This window comes from Carica papaya, chromosome 4 (assembly GCF_054855325.1).
Source record: "Carica papaya isolate Zhongbai chromosome 4, ASM5485532v1, whole genome shotgun sequence".
In the NCBI taxonomy this organism is placed as follows: domain Eukaryota; kingdom Viridiplantae; phylum Streptophyta; class Magnoliopsida; order Brassicales; family Caricaceae; genus Carica; species Carica papaya.
Window position 1 is genome coordinate 8,341,146 of NC_142312.1, and position 20,984 is coordinate 8,362,129.

The 20,984-nt window shown below is 36.1% G+C and overlaps 4 protein-coding genes across 6 annotated transcripts; 2 read left to right on the forward strand and 2 right to left on the reverse strand.

The window, feature by feature from the left end:
• Positions 1-145: 145 nt before the first annotated feature.
• LOC110812767 (putative disease resistance protein At5g45440) lies at positions 146-2,067 on the reverse strand. The gene has a single exon (XM_022039611.2). It carries the CDS (start codon positions 1,455-1,457, stop codon positions 351-353), a length of 1,107 nt encoding a protein of 368 aa, XP_021895303.1. The 5' UTR covers positions 1,458-2,067; the 3' UTR covers positions 146-350.
• LOC110812766 (uncharacterized) lies at positions 2,053-6,962 on the forward strand. Of its 3 annotated transcripts, XR_015818378.1 has the most exons (3): positions 2,054-4,672; positions 6,473-6,587; positions 6,944-6,962. XR_015818378.1 is itself a non-coding variant. In XM_088217721.1 (2 exons), the coding sequence occupies exons 1-2, from the start codon at positions 2,203-2,205 to the stop codon at positions 6,502-6,504; spliced, it is 2,502 nt and encodes an 833-aa protein (XP_088073847.1). In that variant the 5' UTR covers positions 2,053-2,202; the 3' UTR covers positions 6,505-6,587. The 3 variants fall into 3 exon arrangements, 2 of the variants coding, with proteins under 2 accessions (XP_088073847.1, XP_021895302.1); XM_088217721.1 differs by lacking the exon at positions 6,944-6,962 and having other exon boundaries at positions 2,053-4,672; XM_022039610.2 differs by lacking the exons at positions 6,473-6,587; positions 6,944-6,962 and having other exon boundaries at positions 2,053-4,779.
• Positions 5,647-8,217, forward strand: LOC110812770 (Haloacid dehalogenase-like hydrolase (HAD) superfamily protein). Its single transcript, XM_022039614.2, has 5 exons — positions 5,647-5,862; positions 6,473-6,587; positions 6,944-7,095; positions 7,190-7,451; positions 7,721-8,217. Exons 1-5 carry the CDS (start codon positions 5,828-5,830, stop codon positions 7,898-7,900), a joined length of 744 nt encoding a protein of 247 aa, XP_021895306.1. The 5' UTR covers positions 5,647-5,827; the 3' UTR covers positions 7,901-8,217.
• A 682-nt stretch (positions 8,218-8,899) lies between these two features.
• On the reverse strand, positions 8,900-20,452 carry LOC110812783 (phragmoplastin DRP1E-like). The gene is made up of 15 exons (XM_022039627.2): positions 20,152-20,452; positions 19,795-19,858; positions 19,389-19,496; positions 18,796-18,897; positions 18,372-18,422; positions 18,179-18,240; positions 17,480-17,570; positions 17,319-17,383; positions 15,830-16,024; positions 15,603-15,722; positions 15,437-15,507; positions 14,803-15,028; positions 10,111-10,161; positions 9,661-10,029; positions 8,900-9,377 (listed from the first exon to the last, which is right to left on the reverse strand). Exons 1-15 carry the CDS (start codon positions 20,308-20,310, stop codon positions 9,258-9,260), a joined length of 1,854 nt encoding a protein of 617 aa, XP_021895319.1. The 5' UTR covers positions 20,311-20,452; the 3' UTR covers positions 8,900-9,257.
• Positions 20,453-20,984: the final 532 nt, after the last annotated feature.

The following is a 20,984-nucleotide window of genomic DNA, read 5'->3' on the forward strand; positions in this document are numbered from 1 at the left end:
GTAGTTAAACTTGTATTTTTGAGAATAAAAACATAAACATAAATCTAATCAAAATAGTCACTTAATGTCAAAATCTAACTTTTTTAATTTTTTCAAAAAATATATATATATATATATATTCTTTGGACTAAAAATGAGATCTTCCTTGTCAACATGAAACTCCAAAATTTATTTTACTGGTGTTAATGTTATGAATTATTTAATAGACTTTCTCATTACCTTGTTCTAGGGAGAAGGTAATATTAAGAATATATTACAGAATACAGGATCAAAAAGCCGAAACATGGTGTGTTCTGTGTTTTCTTTTTTTGGGATACAATCGAAATTCAAAGAAAGAGGTTAAAGTACCCCTAGACAACAAAGTGGTTGGTGGCGGTGGCGGTGGCGGTGGCGGTGACGGTGGTTTTCAGCTGTCGACCCTTGATTTTCCCCATGGCTTTTGCAGCTCTCGGCAAACCACCGCATTTCTTCATCAGTTCTTCCTTTAATTCATTAGAACAAACCCCAACTTCGCTTCCTTCTTCCCTAACTCCCTCCTCGTAGATTTCCCAGCAACTCCCTGGATCCCTTAGTGGCAGAAGCTCATGCAAATTCTCTTCCCCAACCAGCCTCTTCGCCACTTCTCTGCTCCTGCTCGTCACTATAACTCTTCCTCCATACCCTTTTGGAAACCCTAAACAAAGTTGATCTCCCCATTTCTTCCCCCCTATCACGCTATCGAATCTTTCATTCAACCCATCCGATTCTCGACAATCGTCCAGCACCACCAGGTATCTCTTCCCCCACAACTGCAAATGAAGTGCGTATAGTAGTTTTGAAATATCATTCTCACCTTTCACCACGTTTTCTTCGGCTCCTAGATTCTCCAAGAGTCGTTTCACGATTGCAGTCTTTGGATCTGGGTCCTCTCCTTTCTCTTCTTTCGACATAGATATCCAGACCCTTGGGACGAAATGGCTCCTCACCTGTTGGTCTGCTAGAATTTTCTGGCATAATGCCGTTTTCCCAACACCCCCAACTCCGATAATGCCAATGGCTTTGAAATCTAACTCGTTTTGCTTGCGGAGAAAATTTGACATGGACAATACCTCGTTTTCAAACACTCCGCCAGTGGGTGGAGGTTCTGGCTTTGAAAACTCTCGGGGGACCACTGTGTTATTCGACGTTGAGTTTGCCTCAGTGCTAGTGTTTTGGTGTTGACTGATCGTCGTTCCATTTGAATTTATTTCCTGTTCTTCGTTTCTGGAATTGCTTGACGAAGTAGTGTTTCTTGTGTTTAGGCACTGAGGTTTAGGCACTGAGGATCTAAGCTTTCCCCAGATTGATTTCTGTACAGCTGGAGATTGACCTAGGTTTTTCTTTAACCAAACCTTGAATTCGCAGCTGAGCCGATGCTTGTCATTCTCTACCCCGTTGTTGGATCCGTTTGCTTGATTCCTTTCACCGTTTGTGAACATTTTACCGACGATTACAAGAACCCTCGCGTGTCTGAAAGGTGTTCACTGAATTATTCCGACTCTTCCGCCATTGTGTTTAGGTTTGATTATATTGCAAATTGACTCGCAAAGAATTTACCATTAAAAAGATAACCCAAAAGAATTAAAAATAAAATTATATTTCGAGTAAAGATATTCTTTTTTTTTAAAGAGAATTATTGAGATCAGGCAGGAAGGTGGTACAGAACTGCAGAAGAAATAAGAAGATAAAAAACTGGATTTCATATAGATTCACATTTTCCAACCGGTGATTGTTTAATATGTCTGATCCAAAATGCAACTAACCACGTTGAATCAGTCTACATGTGCTGTATAAAATATCCAATCTCCTTTCCCCATGATCAAGAAAATCAATTAACAGTACGAGAATTTCCTTTTAAAAAAAGGAGGCATGGATAATTGACACAATAATAAATACATACATCATGTTCCCCACATGACTGAAAAAATATCACATAAATCCAAAATTAAAAAGAAAGACCAGGACGACCATTGACTTTACTTGTTATTGGGTGGGTGAAGAAATATTAAATATTGCATGCCCAACTGGATTCTTGTTTGTTTGTTCATAAAAAAAGATTAAAAAAAAAAACTGGGGTTTCTGTTTAGCCGAACTGAAATTGTATCTACAGTCAACTGGTTGAAAATAATCTTTAGCGGAACTGGAATTGGTTTTGCACGAGAGTGAGAATCGAGGAAAGAGAAAATGGTGAATCCAATCCCGGATTCTGTAAGAGAAGTATGGAACAAATGGAATGTGAGAGGAGTCGTCTTGTTTAGCCTTTCATTACAGGCTTTTCTGATCTTGTTCGCTCCATTTAGAAAAACCACAGCGAGAAAATTACTCATCTTGCTCATCTGGTCAGCTTACCTGCTAGCCGATTGGGCCGCCAACTTCGCGGTGGGTCTCATCTCTCAATCTCGAGAAAGTAATTCTTCAGACTCTTCAGCCCAAGACAACCCTAATCTCTTAGTTTTCTGGGCTCCCTTTCTCTTGGTACATCTCGGTGGTCCAGACACTATCACAGCTTTTGCTCTGGAAGATAATGAGCTCTGGTTGCGTCACCTCCTCAGTCTCATCTTCCAGGCTATTGCTACTGGGTATGTCTTCATGCAGACAATTCCAGATAACAAGCTATGGGTTCCAACAACAATCATGTTCGTCGTTGGAATCATCAAATATGTGGAGCGCACCCGTGCTCTGTATCTTGCAAGCTTGGACCAGTTCCGTGACTCCATGCTTAAAAACCCAGATCCTGGACCAAACTATGCCAAACTCATGGAAGAGTACGCTTCAAAGAGAGACGCTAAGCTTCCAACAAAGATTATAATGATACCAGAGCCTGATAAAGAATCAAAACCTTCCCGCACTGCTGTTAAGAAAGGAAAGTTGACCGATCTTGAGGTTGTTCAGTATGCTCATGAATATTACCAAACCTTCAAGGGTCTCATTGTTGATCTCATTTTTAGCTTCCGGGAGAGGGATGAGACCCGGGAGTTTTTCTACGAAAGAGATTCATTAGATGCTTTGAAGGTGATAGAGGTGGAACTTAACTTCATTTATGAAGCTCTTTACACCAAGGTTGAAGTTATGCATTCTAAGAGAGGAGTCATCTTTCGGTTTATAGCCTTTGGTGCACTTGCAGTAGCTCTGGGTTTATTCCATTTCGAGATCAGAAAGACGGGTCGATTTGAGCCTTTTGATGTTCGAGTCACCTACACCCTACTCCTCGGTGGCTTATCTCTAGATGTGATAGCTTTCCTCATGTTCATTTTCTCGGATTGGACATTCGCCACCCTCATCAACATGTCTGATCAAGAATCTGATACTCAAAATATGAGCAGGAGGCCTGAACAAGAACCTACAGTCCAAGAATCAGCTGGCACCCAAAAGAAATCCTTCCTCAAGTCTTTCGTCTCCAGCATTCTCAGTATAAAAAAGCCAAGATGGTATGAATACGAAACTGAATTTGGGCCTGAAACTAAGGTCAAGCACCATGTACTGATTACCCCCATTCTACTTCGAAGGTGGTCTAGAACTATATCTGTTCACAACTTGATTGGATACTGCCTAAAAAAGCGACCCAGCAAGATATATCAAGTCAAGAGCTGGTCCCGTCTCATCCTGGAAAATCTCATTAGTTTCTGTGGCATTCATCTTGTCATCAACAAGATCAGTGAGCTAATAAATACCGTTATAGCTACCGTTGTCTTCTGTAAGGACTACATTGTCAGGAATCTGGGGAGCAACAAAGAAATTCAAGTTCTGCTCTTTCCCATCCAGAAGGTGATGGGAGTTTTGGGTTTTCTCTGGAACATAACATGTAAAGTTTTTGGTTGGATTGGTAGTTTTCTCCTGGAATTTTTCGGGCTGGAAGATTTAATAGATGAAATAAGGTTCTTATCCCACGAGCCATTCACAAAAGAACTCTGGGATTTGATATTTACAGAGGTTAGAAGAAAATCCGAAATCGCAAATGACCCAGAAACCGTAAAGAGGATATCTTCGGCGAGAGGTGAGTGGTTTCTGCAAGACAGGTATTTAAGAGTAGATCGAAACAAGCTGATGGATTACGTGGTGAATGTTGACTATGATCAGAGCCTTCTCTTATGGCATATAGCCACCGAGCTCTGTTACCAGACAGAACCAGAGACAGCAGAAAATTGCATCAACAGGAAACTCAGTAAGATGCTATCAGATTACATGTTGTACCTTCTAATAATGCAACCGACGATGATGTCTGCAGTGGCTGGAATCGGGAAAATAAGATTCCGGGACACCTGCGCGGAAGCAGTAAGGTTTTTCAAGAGGAGACATCTGGAACAGGACACAGTGAAGAATGCTTGTAGGAACATTCTTTCAGTGAATACATATGTAAAACCTATAGAGGTGAAGGGGGATAGAAGCAAATCAGTGTTGTTTGATGGAAGCATGTTGGCGAATGAACTGAAAAGATTGGAGGATGATGAGAAAGAAGACAAATGGGAGATAATAAGTAAAGTTTGGGTAGAATTAATTTCATATGCTGCAAGTCATTGTGATGCAAAGACTCATGCCCAGCAAGTGACTAAAGGGGGAGAGGTGATTTCTTTTGTTTGGTTGTTGATGGCTCATTTTGGTCTTGGAGAACAATTCCAGATCAATGAAGGCCATGCAAGAGCAAAACTGATTGTGGGTAAATGACTCCATTCATCTTTTTCTTTTTAGATGAATATTTGTGTAGGAAGTTGGACTCTTAAAGAGGAAACTTTGTTGCTTAATCCACCCTGCAGCTTCAATTCATTTGCATTTTCAATCAATCTTAGTATATACATGACATACTATATGTCAATAACTGAGAACAAAAATGGAAATGTTGGAAAATAAAGTCTATGGGGACTTTTATCAAGCACTTTCTATGCAGGAAAAGTGAACTGAAAAACTCGTTAATTCAACCATAATAAACCAGCCTCAAATAGAGAAATTTGTAACTATCAACCATAGAAATTACTCCAGTAACTTACACTAACAACCAATTAATTGGGTAGTTCCAAGATGACAAATTTTCTACATTACCCACTAACAACCAAGGATGATAAATATGAATATATAAAACTAAGCAGCTGGAGAACTAGTAAACCTAATCCAGGTCCCCAAACTGGTGGTGGCAGAATCATCCTTACTGGAGCCTCACAAAGTCTTTTAAAATTAAGGATGTTGAAGCTGAAATAGGAGAAGTCGAAGAATTTCAGTTTTGAAGATTAATTAACGGCATTGTTTGTTTCATGGACAATGATGATGGGCTCTGTTACGTATGGTAATAAAAAAATTAGCAAGCAAGGTGCGTGGTTTGTCTTATTTATTAAAAAAATTAGATAAAATAGTTTTGGCAGGTTAAGAAAAGAAATAGAAATTTCCAGAAACGACGGATTGTGTGATTTATTTGGTCTACAAATAGAGGCTGCTATATATGCCTTTTTCATCAAAACACATCTTTATTGACCTTATTTAATTTTCATCAAAAATTGGGTGAAGGTGATTTAATTTGTTACAAATAAAGAAGAAAAGTTGGAATGGTGGTGGCTGAAATTCAAATATAAAAAGTTATATATAAATAATGTGTGTGCATATATATATATATATATATATATATATATATATATGTACGCAAAAAGAAAATTTTGTTCTCTGACGCAGAGTCTTAATGCGAATTTGATTCCTTTGAGATTCCCTTGTGCCATTTCTCTTCATATTTTACCTCTCCTCTCCCCCTCTCTTCATTCCCCATTGCACCCATACACCTGTTTTTCTCCAATATTACTTTCTTCATTTAAAATCCCTTGCTCAAACAATGACGGCTCTATCCGCTGATAACTCTACGGGAAGGTACTCCAATTTCTTCTTCTTCTTCTTATTTCTCTCTCTCGCTCCTTTTTTTCTCTTTTAATCAACCCTTTATCTGGGCTGTTCTAATTTCTTCCCGTTTATGCACTTGCACACAATGTAATCTTCTTTCCAATTCTATGGTTTCTGTTCATATGTTGCCCTGCTCATCATTCTCTGTTTTCTATGTATTCTCTCCAGTTTTGCATGATTCCCGTTGCACATCAGACCCTTGTCTTTTTGCTCCGTGATTCGTTTAATATAAATCTGATTCTTGCAGGAATTTCCACGAGTGTATTATGTTTTATTGGGTGAGGTCTATGATTTTTGAATATTCTGTTGATTAGTATTTAGTCTCTCATCTGATTTAGGAAGTCGATTTCGTGTTCCTTAATCTGGGTCCTTGCTCTTACCATCTGCCCTGCTTTCTTTAATTAGAACGATTTAAGAACACTCTGGTTACCTTTTCATTCTCATGTGACCAGCGTAAAAATAAAGATTTTTTTAATCCAAATTCGGATTTGCATGTCATTGTTATTGTTACTGGTTTGAATGAGAAATTTTGGATTTTTATTTGGGTATTTGACTGTTATGTGTTTGATTGGGAATGCAGCGAAAATTGTCTTTCACATCTTGCACCTCTAGAAGCCGTGCTATTTGATGTTGATGGAACTCTCTGCGATTCAGATCCTCTCCACCACGAAGCCTTCCGTGAAATGCTTCTGGAGGTATGTTGTTTTCATCATCTTTAGGCAAAGGAAGACGGAAAATTTTCAGATATTACTGTTTCTGTGTTATATAGGAATTTGGAGGTGACTATATATTGATTTTCAGTGGGTTCGGTTGTTTCTATTTGTCTTTCGAAGTTCTTGGGATACCTTATTCTCCGCCATTGTATTTATATCTTTCTTGCCTTTATAATACTTTCTTTCTCAATTGGAAAAACAATCATCTTTATTTTCAGCTTCTGCATTGGACAAAGACTCGGATCTGTTATCTTAATATTTTCAAATTGTACTTCGTGTTGAAGAAATCCGGTGATAGTTGTTTGAGGGCATTTACAGATAGTGAATTGTTTTGACAGATTGGTTTCAATGACGGGGTTCCAATTACAGAAGAATTCTTTATTGATAACATTGCTGGAAAGCACAATACTGATATTGCAATGGCTCTCTTTCCTGACGATTTGCCAAGAGGCATGAAGTTCACAGAGGAAAAAGAAGCCTTGTTCCGGAGGTGAAATCTATCGTCCCTCTTCTTATCAGTTTTGCATTAGCTCCTTTTTTCTTCCTGAGAATAAAATGCAAATTCTTGGGTGGACATAAAACAGATTGGCCAAGGAAAAACTGAAGCCAGTGAATGGTCTGTACAAATTGACTAAATGGGTTGAAGAGCGTGGGCTGAAACGAGCTGCTGTTACTAATGCACCAAAAGAAAATGCTGAAGTCTTGATCTCCCTCCTTGGCCTCAAAGAATTTTTTCATGTTGTCATTCAAGGAACTGATTGTGAGCATCCCAAGCCGCACCCAGATCCATACCTAAAGGCCCTCGAAATACTCCAGGTGTCCAAGGATCACACATTTATTTGTGAGGTATTAGACTATCATTTCCGGAACCACCTCAAGTCTACTCCTTACAAAACTTGCTATTCTTAAAAAATTTGTCTTTTTAGGATTGTTGTACAATACCAACCTATTATAATAATCCGATCCTGATAGCACGAGACTTCCTTAGCGATTAGTAGGTTATATTGTGGCTCATGTTGAGTTCCTTGGACTTGTAAAGTAGTCAATCAAATGATTCCCTACTACTCCAGTCGGTTACATAAAATCTGATATTGGTGTTGCTTTTTATTTGCCAGGACTCTGTTTCAGGGATAACAGCTGGAGTCGCTGCAGGGATGCCTGTCATCGGTGTAACCACAAGAAACCCAGAACATATTCTGATGAAAGCCAAACCTACCTTACTTATAAAGGATTATGAGGATCCAAAACTGTGGGCAGCTTTGGAAAAACTTGATGAGGCTGGAGCTTCGGATTGAAAATTTACATTCATGGATCAGTGATTAGAAAAATCCCATCGCAGTACCTCCTAACAAATTTGTTGTTTGAAGAGGTTCAGCACTATTACTTTCTTACTCTTTAACATCATTATACAGCCGAGGATGAAATTATAAACTCTTATATGTTTTTCCATTTTACCCCTAGAAATTTAGGCCAGTGTTTACTTCGTCTGTATCAGGTAACCAACTGGCCAGATGGATTTGAAGAAAGGAATTCATGTGATGAATTTAACTCACCATATCTTCTGTAATTTAAGCCAAGCCAAGGAAATAAATGTAGAACTATCACTTTTGAATTTCTTATCATTTAACCTTCTAACGAGGAAATAACATAATTAATTAATCTGGTAATATGGGATTTACAGTCGATTCAAACTCACTTTGGTCAAAGTTTGGTAATAATTTAAGGAATTTATTCTGTAACCGAGTAGGAAATTGATGGATAATTCAGACACAACAATACAGCATATTGGCATTAACATAGTCGAAAATGCCATTTTCCTAATTCAGTGAACAAGTTCCATAATCATTGATGGCGGCTGGAATACACAGAAAAGGAATGCAGACATATGGGAAAATCTATCTTATACATTACGTCACATGTATTTTTATTTTTATTTTTATATAGAATATTTGTTAAATATAATTTGAATAAATTATATAATTTTCTATAATTAAAAAAAGTCTAATTTGTTTTCAGTAATTAATAAATTTACATGATGGAAATAGTTAATTTAATAAATAACGCTATATGTGTAATTTTTTTTTTTTCCTTTTAAAAACTCTTTTTTAAATAACGTTTTGTTTTAGAATAATAAGGCATTTTTAATTTCAGAAACATTAGAATTTATTTGTAATAAAAATCTCTGAAATTACATGTAACATACAGCTCTTGAATTATATCAACTGTAGGACCACACTTCTATCTTAATCAAGCAAAATGATCCATACAATGACCATAGTTATAACATATTCTCAGAATAAAAATCTCTGAAATATATTCCAAGTGTTTTGGAGGAGAAATGAGTGACAAGTAAATAAATTTCTACTTATTTCCTATATAAAACGAATATTAATTTATATTTTTACTAACATGGTAAGATATGAAAATACCAGCTCCTGCACATCTCTAATTCCATCCATGGGGAAATGCAACTCATATGGCTGAGAATCCAACTTAAACAGAGACTATGAACAAGCAGACTCAGCAATCGAGTTTTATGAGTTGGCCAATACCTGCACAATCCAATGCAAACCAAGAAAACATTGTCCTACCATCTAGAAGACAAATAATTACCTATCATATAGACATTATATAAACAAGGTGAGATTTCCCTCAGCCAGTCCATGAGATCTCATCCCTGGCCGACTTGTACAACTCTAGCCTCTTCGCGAACTGCTGTCTGCTTTCCATAACCTCAGGATCTTCATCAAGTAATCTTGCAAGTTCCTTGCCCTATATAACACACATTAAGAAACTACTTCAGCAAACCAAACCACAAAAACTTCATCTTTGATGCTCCCTACACCAGGGTATAAACACTGTCCTGGTAACAAGGGGGAAGGGGACTACATAAATATTTTGTACGTGTTAAGAGAAATCATAACAGACTTGAAGCCAACGTCCTAAAAATACCCTTCCTACGCTCTTTTCCACAGAGGTTATCTCCGTTCTCAAATTCAAATAGGTCAAGTTCACTACCTCATCTATACTGTAAAAAGAAGTTATCGTCAAGTACCTCCTTTTTGCCAATTTGGGCGTAGAAGTAATCCAGTAAAGACCTCTTTGCCTCCTTCACTTGACAATGCACCACAGCTTTTGGAATGGAGTACCTGAGCGTTGCAGAAACCATCCCTACATAGGAGGAAACATTTGATCCAATCCTGCGGAAGTACCCCTCTCCATATCGATCTGCAGTGGTGGCAGTTGGATTTCCACCTTTTTCAATTTCCTGGGGGAGTTTCCTAAAGAAATCAACAGTAAGGTAGGAGGATTCCATGTCCACCAATCGCAAAGTTGTTTTCCGACTGTCTTCACGAAATCTCTCCAGTGCTTCATTGGCAGCTCTTGTTATCTCAGCTTGAAGAGTTGGAAAGCGTCTCAACTCCTGGCCAAATTCAGGTATCAAGTCACATCCTTCTCATTATCGAATAATTTTACAGGTATGTAATGTTTTTGAAGCCCAAACCTTAGTTTCTCCAACTGATCTCCTCACAAGCTCCTTGAGAATAAAGTGAACCTGCAATCAATACCCATCAAATAACAAATTTCTGCTGCATGAATTTAAAAGTGAGAGACTCAAAATGCTGGAGAAATTAAACCTTAAAACATGCACAATCACATCAAAATAAAAACAGAAAGAAAAGAACACAAAAATTTTACGTGGTTCGCCAACGTACGTGCCTATATCCACGGGTAAGATCGGTAAGAAAGTATTTCATTATGTAATATGAGAGTACATCATCAATATATTAGCAAATCTATTTATAGAGAGAGTAACAGAATTTTTCACAAACAAATGTTTTTTAAAATATACATCAAATATTTTTTATGATAAATATAAAAAAAATTCATATAAATTATCTTCTAAAATATAGATAAATATCACCAAAATTTAAAACACATTAATAAATCTTTCCCTTAGCTTGAATTTCCTCTATCATCAAAACAACTAACCGTCTTGTCGCACCGTCTTGCCAACATGTCCCCACTGGGCCGCTATTGATTTGATCTCTGAAAAAAGTGACATATGTCATCAAGTTCTTCACACACAACACCAATCATCTAATCTGCATCTGAACTCCTCGGTTCCTGCAAATCAACTGACCCTGCAACTGACAAGTTATATGCAACCAAATTCTCATACCTTTAAGATCGTCTAATCTGTCTTCTCTCCCTACCTGTTGTAATACTATATGATTGTTGTTGATCAGGTGCACTATCACCTTCTTGATTAAAATCCTACACTTCATTCCCTAGATCATTGGACTGAACTTCTAACTCTGCTTGTTCTCTGACACCATGATTTGATTCTGCTATTGTCTTCCCTTTCTGACTATTTAATGAAGCAAACTCATTAAATGTCACATTTCTACTGATAATCAATTTTAGAGACTTGGGATCACTACACCGCAACCTGTATCCTTTCACTCCATATGCATATCCCAGAAATATGCATTTTTTTGCCCTCTGCTCAAGCTTACCATCCCCAACATAATTATAAGCAGAACAACCAAATGCCCTCAACTGAAAGTAATCAACAGGTGATCTAGACCATACCTCAAAAAGAGTTTTACTTTCAATAGTTGTTGATGGAGATCTATTAACCAAGAAACTAGCAGTATTCACAGTTTCAATCCAAAATTCCTATCCCACACCTGAATGAGACAACGTGTTTCGTGTCCTATCATAAAACGTCTTATTCATGCGTTCTGCAATACCATTATGTTGTGTTGTCCCAATATAAGTACAGTGTCTCGCTATTTCTTCCGTACTGCAGAAATCATCAAACTCATGATAGTAAAATCCCAACTCATTGTCAATCCTAAAACACTTTATCTTCCTCTCTATCTGCTTCTCAATTATGGTCTTCCATCTGACAAATGTTGAAAATACTTTTTCCTTAGATTTCAAAAAATATACTCATACCTTCCTACAATAATCATCAATTAATGTCATGAAATATCTTACACCACTCTTGTAGGGAATTCTGTATGGACCCACTATAAGTTATAATGAACATAATCAAACTTATCTCTGGTCTTGTGCACTGCCTTTTTGTTGAATTTCACTTTCGTCTACTTGCCAAACACACAGTATTCATAGGAACCCAAAGCTTCTTCTTAATACTCGTTCAACAAACTATATCTGTTCAAAACAGATAATCTCTTGTCACTCATATGATCCAAAAGCAGATACCACAACTAATTCTGATTACTGGGCCCTGATGCTACAACAACTTCCCTTGAAACTATATTTTCCTAAAGAGTATACAATCTAAATTCCAAACTGTCTTTCATGAGTACTTCGAAGCCTTTAATCACTTTAAGAGTACTATTCTCTACATGATATTTATAACCTTGAGTTATCAATGTAGATAGAAAAATTATATTCCTCTTCATTTGAGGAACATGTCAATACTCAATAATTCCGATGATACCATTAAACATTCTTAATATGATATTACCAATCTCAGCTACAAATAATGAACAATCATCTCCCATATACACGGTACCACTCATCTGCTTATAAGTAGCAAATCAATGCCTATGTGGACACATGTGGAATGTAGCACCGAAATCAAGAATTTATAAATTCTTTCTATTATCCGAATTCACAGGTAAAACTACCCCAATACTGCTGCTATCACTATCATCAAAATTATCTCTGTCGACTATATTAGCAGAACTCTCATACTATTTTTCTCTTTTCAGCGTAGAACAATCTCTCCTAAAGTGACCATTCTCCCCACTCTCAAAACAGTTTTCCTTTTTACCTCTAAATTTTGTTTTGTCACTTATTTGTGTTCTTCCCTTACTTACCAAACCTTCCATTTCTGTTCCATACTCTGCAAATTTCTTTTACAACTCTTTTAATTTTAGTGCATTACTAACATTATCTAGTGAAATACTAATTTTCTCATACAATGGAATATCAATAAAAGTTTCATAACAAGATGGTAATGAACACAAAACAATCAATGTTTGATCCTCATTTTTAATCTTAATATCTATGTTTGTTCAGGTCCATAATTAAAGAATTAAACTCATCAAAATGTTTAATGGACGTACTTTCACTCATTTTGAAATTGTACAGCCTTTTCTTCATGTAAAGAAAGCTCGGCAGTGATTTTACAGAGTACAACTCTTCTAATTTCTTCAACGCAGCTAAAGCCGAAATCTTTTCAACAATTTCCTATAGAACATTGTCATTCATACTCATAAAGATTACGCATAAGGCTCTATCGTACATATTTGCCTTTTTCGACTCTCTCATACTCTCAGAATATTTATTTTCAGTTATCCCCCATATACCTTGTAGAACCAACTATGATCTCATTGCAATCTTTTACATATTGAAACTCGTACTACCATCAAACTTCTCTATCTTATACTTTGCGAATGTAATCTCGAATCTCTATATTGTGCACCAAAAAACTAAACAAACAGAAATAACATTGTCAGAAAACAAAATAACTGCTCACAAGAAGTTACTGCTGCATAGAAAACCACCACATGCAACCACCGGAGCACCGCATGTGCTGCCACACGCTGCTACGAGCCTTCACACGCTCTCCCACGCGCTGTCACGTGTGCAATCACTGGAGTTGTCACGCACCGCCGCCGTCCGCCGCTCACCGCTGCCGATAAACACAAAAAAAAATACAGAACTGTGCGACTCGACAGATCCAGCACGAATCTAGTGAAAACGTGCCAAAAAACCGCCGAGAACGCCGCAAATCAGGCCTCGCGCAAATTGGGTGCCGCCGCACTAGTTCGTCTTCTCTGGCGCGCATTCTCCCTCTCCTGCTCTGGTTTCGCACACAAAAGAGGCCGGACGATGCGGATCCACCTTCAGTTTCTCTTCTCTGGCCCTCTTCTTCGAGCAAATCAGTTTTCTTCGATGAGCTGCCGCGCGTCCGAACTTCTCTATTTCAGATCTTGTTTCACCGGTCGCCACTCACGCAAACTAGCTTTATCCCTCGCCGATCTAGACGAACTGATCTTAGCACTGGATGTTTCGTCCCTTCAAGCTGCGTTGTTCGTTGTTCGTCGTTCGATCTCTCCACACGGTTCAACTTCTTCAAGTTTTGGTGGGCACACAAAAAAACATATTTGAAATTTTTTTTTCACTCACTAATCTGCTTTCTCTCTCTAACCCAGCTCAAACCCAAACTCTGATACCATTTGTTGAGGAAATTAAACCCTCAAGCATGCACAATCACATTAAAGTAAAAACATAAAGAAAAGAACATAAGAATTTTACGTGATTCGGCAGTGTGCCTACATCCATAGGGAAGACCAGTAAGAAAGTGTTCCACTATGTAATAGAGAGATTAACAGAGTTTTTAACAAACAAAAACTCTCTAAGATATACATCAGATATTCTTCAAAATAAATATAAAAAATATTCATATAAATTATCTCCTATAATATAAATAAATATCACCAAAATTCAAAACAGATCAACATAAAAGCCATCAGACTACCTCCTAGATAAGCCTAACAAATTCACATGTTTTCAGTATCTTGGCAAAAAACACTGCATAAGATAATTTCTCAAAGTCTCATAACCCCCACATTTATCATTAAGAAAAAGACTAAGACATCATATAATCATACGTTATCATTCATTCCGTTACCTTCACACGTCTCTTTGCCCTATTGAGAAAGAAATAAAAAGCTTCTACATCTAAAGTTGAGTTTGGCTCAAATTTTAATGCTATAGAACATGAATGAGAATACAATACAAGATAAATATAAATTTCAACAAAAATAGTATTATAGGTCTAACTCGATTTTATTTCTAACTCAAGGTGCTTTCTGTAATTCTTATGCCGATAATTACTACTATAAATCTACTAGTGAAATTAAAGATATGAGTTGAAGTTGATTCCACCATGAATTATATATATAAATTATGACTACTTTTTAGTTATCAAACAACTAAGATCCAAAAATTAAATGAGAATAGAATAAATTTGAATCAAATGCAATATAAATAGAATTTCAACTATGGGAAGAGAGCCATCCATTCCCAGAGACCCCAACTCTGAAAATTAACCTCACGAATAGAAAAAATTCAAACATTGTTACTCATCGAGCATAAAAAGCCAAACATACTCATGACAGATAGATGGGAAGTTCAAAAGGGTACTTACAGCATCTACAGATGCTTCAGCTGGACCTCTGAAGTAATTTAGTGCATCATCTATCAGACGTCGGTAACCTTGCTCAGGTGCAATTAAATGTGGTTGGTATCCATCTGCCTCTGAAACTACTTTTCTTACATTTTGCAGAGACAAATGGCGATCAAATGGAAGTTTCCTCAAAGCAGCAGGGAGCTGGTTGTCAAAAACTCCATATATCCGGTCACCACCAGGTCGCCTAAGATACAACAATAACAAGGAAACAGTATATAATTGCAACTCATCATAAATTTATGCACCAAGGAACAGAATATATTATGAGAATGTAATACAGGATCAGCTTCCAATTATCATGCACCACGAGCCAATTCCACCTCCTCTCTTAAAAACTAGGTGATGCTTTTAGTCCCCAGTATGTGTGTGCAGACTAGTTATCATGTAACTGGCTTGGTAAGCTCAAGGAACTGGCTATGGTATAAAATTTTCTGAAGTACACGGGAGAAGCTTTACATGAAATGCAAAGTGGACATATCCAGACTGAAAAGATTCATTCAATAACTCAAAAAGTGTCTTAAAATATTCATGAAATAACTATGAAACTGATATGCTGTAGACTAAAATATAGAACCAAAGTTTGATTCAGTACCCTCCGTCCAAATGCTCCTTGAAGACGCGATCAAATGCACGGCATAACTCGAGGATAGTATACAACTGTATCTAATTTATGCATTGCATACAACAAAGAAATTAGTGAACAACATAATGCAGTTTGACCTCAACATCAAGAAAGAACATGTCAATACACTCCTTACCCCAGCCTCAATAGCAACAGGTCTACCAAGTCGATCCAACTCTGATTCAAGTTCATCAATGCTTCTATCAATCAAAGATGAGATGCTTGGTATGCGAGCTCTAATTACTGACTCTAAATGCTGCAAGCATATCAATCACTGTCATCAGTCACATTGGTATTAAGTTAAACAATATAAATCTAAGAACCAAGATTTCAAAGATGCAAATGCATAGGGTCAAACCAAACCTCGGAAAGAAGTTTTGCAAGATACTCTGAACCCATTCTGCTAGCTAAATGCCCATAATCAACACTAGTAGCAAAAAATTCACGCTCCTTTCGCCTAGCAGCAAGCATGTCCACATTTTTGTTAATATCAGATTGTGAGCGGTTCACAATTCCAACCCAAGGGTTTTGAAGTGGATAAGCTCTTCCTTCAAGAACCTAGAATAAAACATAACAGAAGAGAGAAAAGAAATTGCCAGTAAGCATAACTTACAAATAAAGTTCAATAACAGTATACCTTCATGGATGGTGGATGACAAAGGAAGAGGAGACACAAGGAATTACCAAGTGGGAAAATAAATCACAACTATGGTTTCTCATAATCCCTAAAAGCAATATCTTCCATCACAAGACATAGAACAACTACTATAGGAGTTTAGGTTTACTAGGAGATGCATATACATGTCTACGCATCTGTTTCTATGTATTATGGCATACGTGCATATGGACATGTGAATATGTTTTGCTAATAACAATATATGGTGCACCTGAAAAGGACCATATGAAAAATGCAAAGTATTCCCTAGCAAGCACCAGATTTTATAAAAAGAATAATGTAAGTTGTACTGTTTTAAATAACGATAACTTGATAATTCTACAATAACTTTTTTTGTTTTTTATGAAGAGAAAAGTTGGGTATTACTTATTGTGACTACCACAACTAAAGGAACCTAACTGTCATTGAATATTTTTTTGTCATAATTAGAATAGCTTATTGGGATCAAACCAACTTGTTTACTGTAATCTCATCAATACACTAATGTACTAAACCTTAGACTTGTTGAATTAAGTATTATGGGTTTGCCACCGCCAGCCTATAATGTAGTTAAAAAGACAAACTCTACATTCTCAATATGATTCAAACTTGTGATTTTCAAGTTGAGTGTTAGGATCTTAATCACTAGATCAATATTATAACGGTTAAATATGCAGTAACTTAAATGGTCTTAAACCAAGTTCAACTCATTCTACAACTATAAAAAGTTTTAAGTTTTATGTCATGTTTAATAAAAATAAAATCCAAGGAACCAAAGCATATTAATTCCCAATAATGATCTTTAAAATGTTACTTAAGTATAAACTAATCTCTATGGTAGGCTGAGAATAGGCATATTCATATTAACATCCAAAGTTCACAGATGCAGAGAAGATCCTTCTGTGCACTTCAATCAGCAATCTGAACTACTGTTGTCATCATCATTTTTTCTTTAGACAAAAGCAAACCGTAGGATATGAATTAACTGAGAAACTATTGCTATATAAGTAGGATGCTTTAATGTTATGCGTTAAAGTGATAAACTGATAATGCAAAATAAAATAATAAATATCCTCTTTTTTTATGTCACATATATATAATATATTTACATTATACAGATCAGCAACTGCAATCTATCTCTATCCTCCAACCATAAGAATCTACAGATAAAAACATGTAAGAAGGCAAGAAACTTACATCTACTGCATTTGTTCCCTTGTCCATCAGATCAAGCTTTGTCAAAACACCAAACGTCCTCTCACCTGGTAGAGAAGAATAAAAGATTTTTAGAGTATTTTTTAGAAAAATCAAATACAAAACTTTCAAACTAAGTCAATATAGAACTCTCGGAGTAATACTTGACGGATCTACTTCTCTAGAGAGCTTGATAGCATCAGATGTAGCTATATCTTGATTGGCTGGAGTTATTGCCAAAATTATGCAATTTGGCTGCAATTTTCAGAAACCATTTTAATTAATGGGAAGACATAACAGTATTTAAAGTAAAAATAATTGCTGCACGTTCCAAACATTAGAACTGCCAGAAAAACAACAGAAAATTGTTATTAGTCCCAGGAAGCTAAAATTCCAGAGCAAAACAAATGATTTTCCACGGTCTATCAGACATTGCAATTTTGCTTCCTGTTGAAAATAATACAACATCTTATTGCATGTTAAAACTATGTCATGACAATAGTAGAGTGAAGAACATATCAAACAAAGTCACCAAGAAAATAGAGAAGCACATGAATCATCTTAACATTAGAAAGAGAATACCAAAAAAGCAATGTGCAAGTCCAATAGTAGCTACAACTGCAGAACTGGTAAAGCAAGTTGCATTCTCAAATACTTTCCTCTTATATTTGTTAATAAACAATAATCGTCAACCTAAAAAATGTGAAAGAGCATGAAATGACTTAAGAGAGCCATAGCAAAGACTGAAAAGAATTTCTTTTAAGGTATCTTGTCCTTCTATGCATGTCTGTTGAGGAACATGCAAATTAATGGTGGATGACCTAAGTAACAAAAAAATAACTGTAACAATATTTTTCTTTTACCTTCTCAACATATGAGCGAACCATGTTCTCAATGTCCTGAACGATGCTCTCAGGTTGACCCTCTGTCAACATGTATATTCAAACAAATAAAATTTTCTAATTTCCGAAAGTAGAGAAAGTTATTAAAGAAATATAAGAAGAGTATATCTTCTTCAACATGTGGAGAAAAGACAGTGAGAGGATGAAAGCATACCTACGGCAACTTTGGTTAAACCAGGCAAATCTATCAATGTCAAGTTAACAACTGCCCAAAGATAAAGTTGGTCAAAAATTACTAAAGATTATCACATTACTATAAGAATTGTACAACTAGAAATAAAGAACTCTCCAAACTCCCAGACAAGTAAGAAGAAAATAAGGTGTTACGAGACCAAAAGAGTTCAATAGAAATTAACAAAATCTAATTGCTATTATCACATGACACAGGATTTGAAGGGAAAACAAAACAAAAACATATTTATGCATAATAACTGAAGAAAATGTGAAGTCACTCAGGAAATCACTGTCACATGCAAATCAAACAGCAAGTACTGACAAACCTGCCCCAAATAAATTCAAGACAAAGTTACAGGAAGTAAATACTATTCACCATTTAGTCAAATTCTAAATTATGTTACCATTTGAAGAATAGATGCTAAGATGAATAGGAATAGGAGATATCTGCTTCAACTTCCCAGTCACTCTATCAGTTTCATCCTGAATTTCCTTCCGAACCATAGCTTCATAAGAAAACAAGAGGATCAGGCACCAACTTCTTCTACACCTTTTCGGGCGAATTTTTTTTTTTAAAAAAAACAATCATCAGGAAGTATTCATAACTATAAGAGAAACTACTAATAAATACATAACTATAAGACAACATGATAAGGAAACTACAAATCACAAACAAGTAATCTAATATGGACAAGTATGCTGTCCTTTTCTTTTTTGTACTGATAAAAGCCAAAGGCGAAGGTTAATGGTATGCAGATTGGCTGGAAGAGAATAGAAGAGGGAAAGTGTTTCAAAAGCATCTAATCAACATATACTACAGACCTTTCATTCCACTAAGAGTTAAAACCTAAACCATTAAAACTCATTTCATTCAATAAGAAGGAAAAAACCACTGAGCATAATTTATCACCAGAGTATGTACGAAGACAAAAAAAAAAAAAAAAAGAGGAAAAATCAGGATAGCCAGAGTGCAATATATGCATGACGAATTACATACAGAAGTCTGTGAATTTTCTCTTTGGAAAATGAAGAAACTCTGCATATTCCTGTAGCCCTTGCTCTATCTTCTGGAGCTGTAGCACTAAAGGTCTCCTTGTCACAATACCTAAACCCCAATGAAGTCATAAGAACCAAAAACAACTTGTATTTTGCCATCTAAATCAGTAAGTGATATAAAATGGTTTCAAAAGAAATAAATCTTAAATGTTGATTGATTTAAATTCCAATAGCCGGAACATTCATAAACCGGATTTAATTCATTCACTTTCCTTCTTTTAAACAGAAGTACAAAGTTACATAATTGGAGACTCGTTGAAGTATTTCTTTCTTTCTTTCTTTTTTTTTTTTTTTATCTCCCTCCATTCCAAACCAACAATAATGATACAATATGAATAAGCTCTAACCCGATCCTCTTGGAAGAAAATCCCTGCCAACGATGCTCTCTAACACCGACGACTTTCCAGAACTCTGAATTAACACAGGAAAATTCAAAAACAACACCATATTATACACTTATTCACGGGAAGACAATGAACAGCACTACTGAATTTACTTCAGATACACTAGATCAGTCGATCAGAAATAAAACGCATGTGTATACACACAAAAGAATGCATAAAAATAAACAAACAAGTAAAGGTATGCGCAAAACAGCTACTGCAATAACTATGTTCCCTCGAAACACAAAATAAAATACACGCAGCAAACAGAGACACACATATAGAGGGAGCGAGAGCGCGAGAGAGAGAGAGAAAGAGAACCTGGCCACCAACAACAACAACAGAAGGAAGAGCCTCCCAGAGAGTCGGCAAAACAGTATGAGCAGAATCAGAACCAACACCGCCATGGTCACCAAGTACGGTACACGCTCGCTGTATACGATTCACCAGACCTATCAGGCTCTCCATCGTAGCGGTCATTTCCGTACCAGCAGTAACCTTGTCTTCCTCAGAAACGTCGGATTTAAAATTCAAATTTGAGAGAACAATTGCAGAAACGATGAGGCAAGTGACGATAGAGAGCAAGTGAGAGCAGCAGAGAAGAAAGAGAAAAGCTATTTTGGATTTCTTGTTTCTTTTTTTGTGGGGAGCGGTGACACTTGGGTTCATGTAAATGCGCCACGTCAGCTGAGAATTTTGAATTTGCTTTGAAACGTTTTCAACGGAAATTCAAATGTTTGTTTTCGTGGTGTTTTATTTGTGGGCCTTCTTTTCCTCTTGAGCTCAAATTTTGGACCGTTAAAAGAAAATTCGGCTTCTTCTTGTTCCAAACTAAGTTTTTTAACGTTATATTTATAGCATATTCAAAATACGGGCACAATTTATTTGTAAATTTAAATTTATTTTAATTAATATACAATTTCATTCTAAATTTATAATGTATTGTTTTTTGACATCACATTTATAATATACTTTTTTTTTTTTGTCTTTCTAATACAATTTGCACTTTTTTAGTTAAATAAATTGTGAATTTATAAATAAATTTCATATAATATTTAAAATTAGTTTAAACATAAATGTGATGTAACAATGAATTAGTGCGTAGCTTATATTTTGATTTTATTTTATAAAAAAAAATTTCTTAAAATTTTTGT

Coding starts and splice junctions, on each gene's coding strand:
- LOC110812767 (XM_022039611.2), bottom strand. CDS start 1,457: ATGTTCACAAACGGTGAAAGGAATCAAGCAAACGGATCCAACAACGGG.
- LOC110812766 (XM_088217721.1), top strand. CDS start 2,203: ATGGTGAATCCAATCCCGGATTCTGTAAGAGAAGTATGGAACAAATGG. Junction 4,673..6,472: donor AAGAGCAAAACTGATTGTGG/GTAAATGACTCC, acceptor TTGGGAATGCAG/CGAAAATTGTCTTTCACATC.
- LOC110812770 (XM_022039614.2), top strand. CDS start 5,828: ATGACGGCTCTATCCGCTGATAACTCTACGGGAAG. Junction 5,863..6,472: donor GCTGATAACTCTACGGGAAG/GTACTCCAATTT, acceptor TTGGGAATGCAG/CGAAAATTGTCTTTCACATC. Junction 7,452..7,720: donor ATCACACATTTATTTGTGAG/GTATTAGACTAT, acceptor TTTATTTGCCAG/GACTCTGTTTCAGGGATAAC.
- LOC110812783 (XM_022039627.2), bottom strand. CDS start 20,310: ATGACCGCTACGATGGAGAGCCTGATAGGTCTGGTGAATCGTATACAG. Junction 19,859..20,151: donor TTGTTGTTGTTGGTGGCCAG/GTTCTCTTTCTC, acceptor GTGTTAATTCAG/AGTTCTGGAAAGTCGTCGGT. Junction 15,508..15,602: donor CTGTTGCTATTGAGGCTGGG/GTAAGGAGTGTA, acceptor TGCATAAATTAG/ATACAGTTGTATACTATCCT.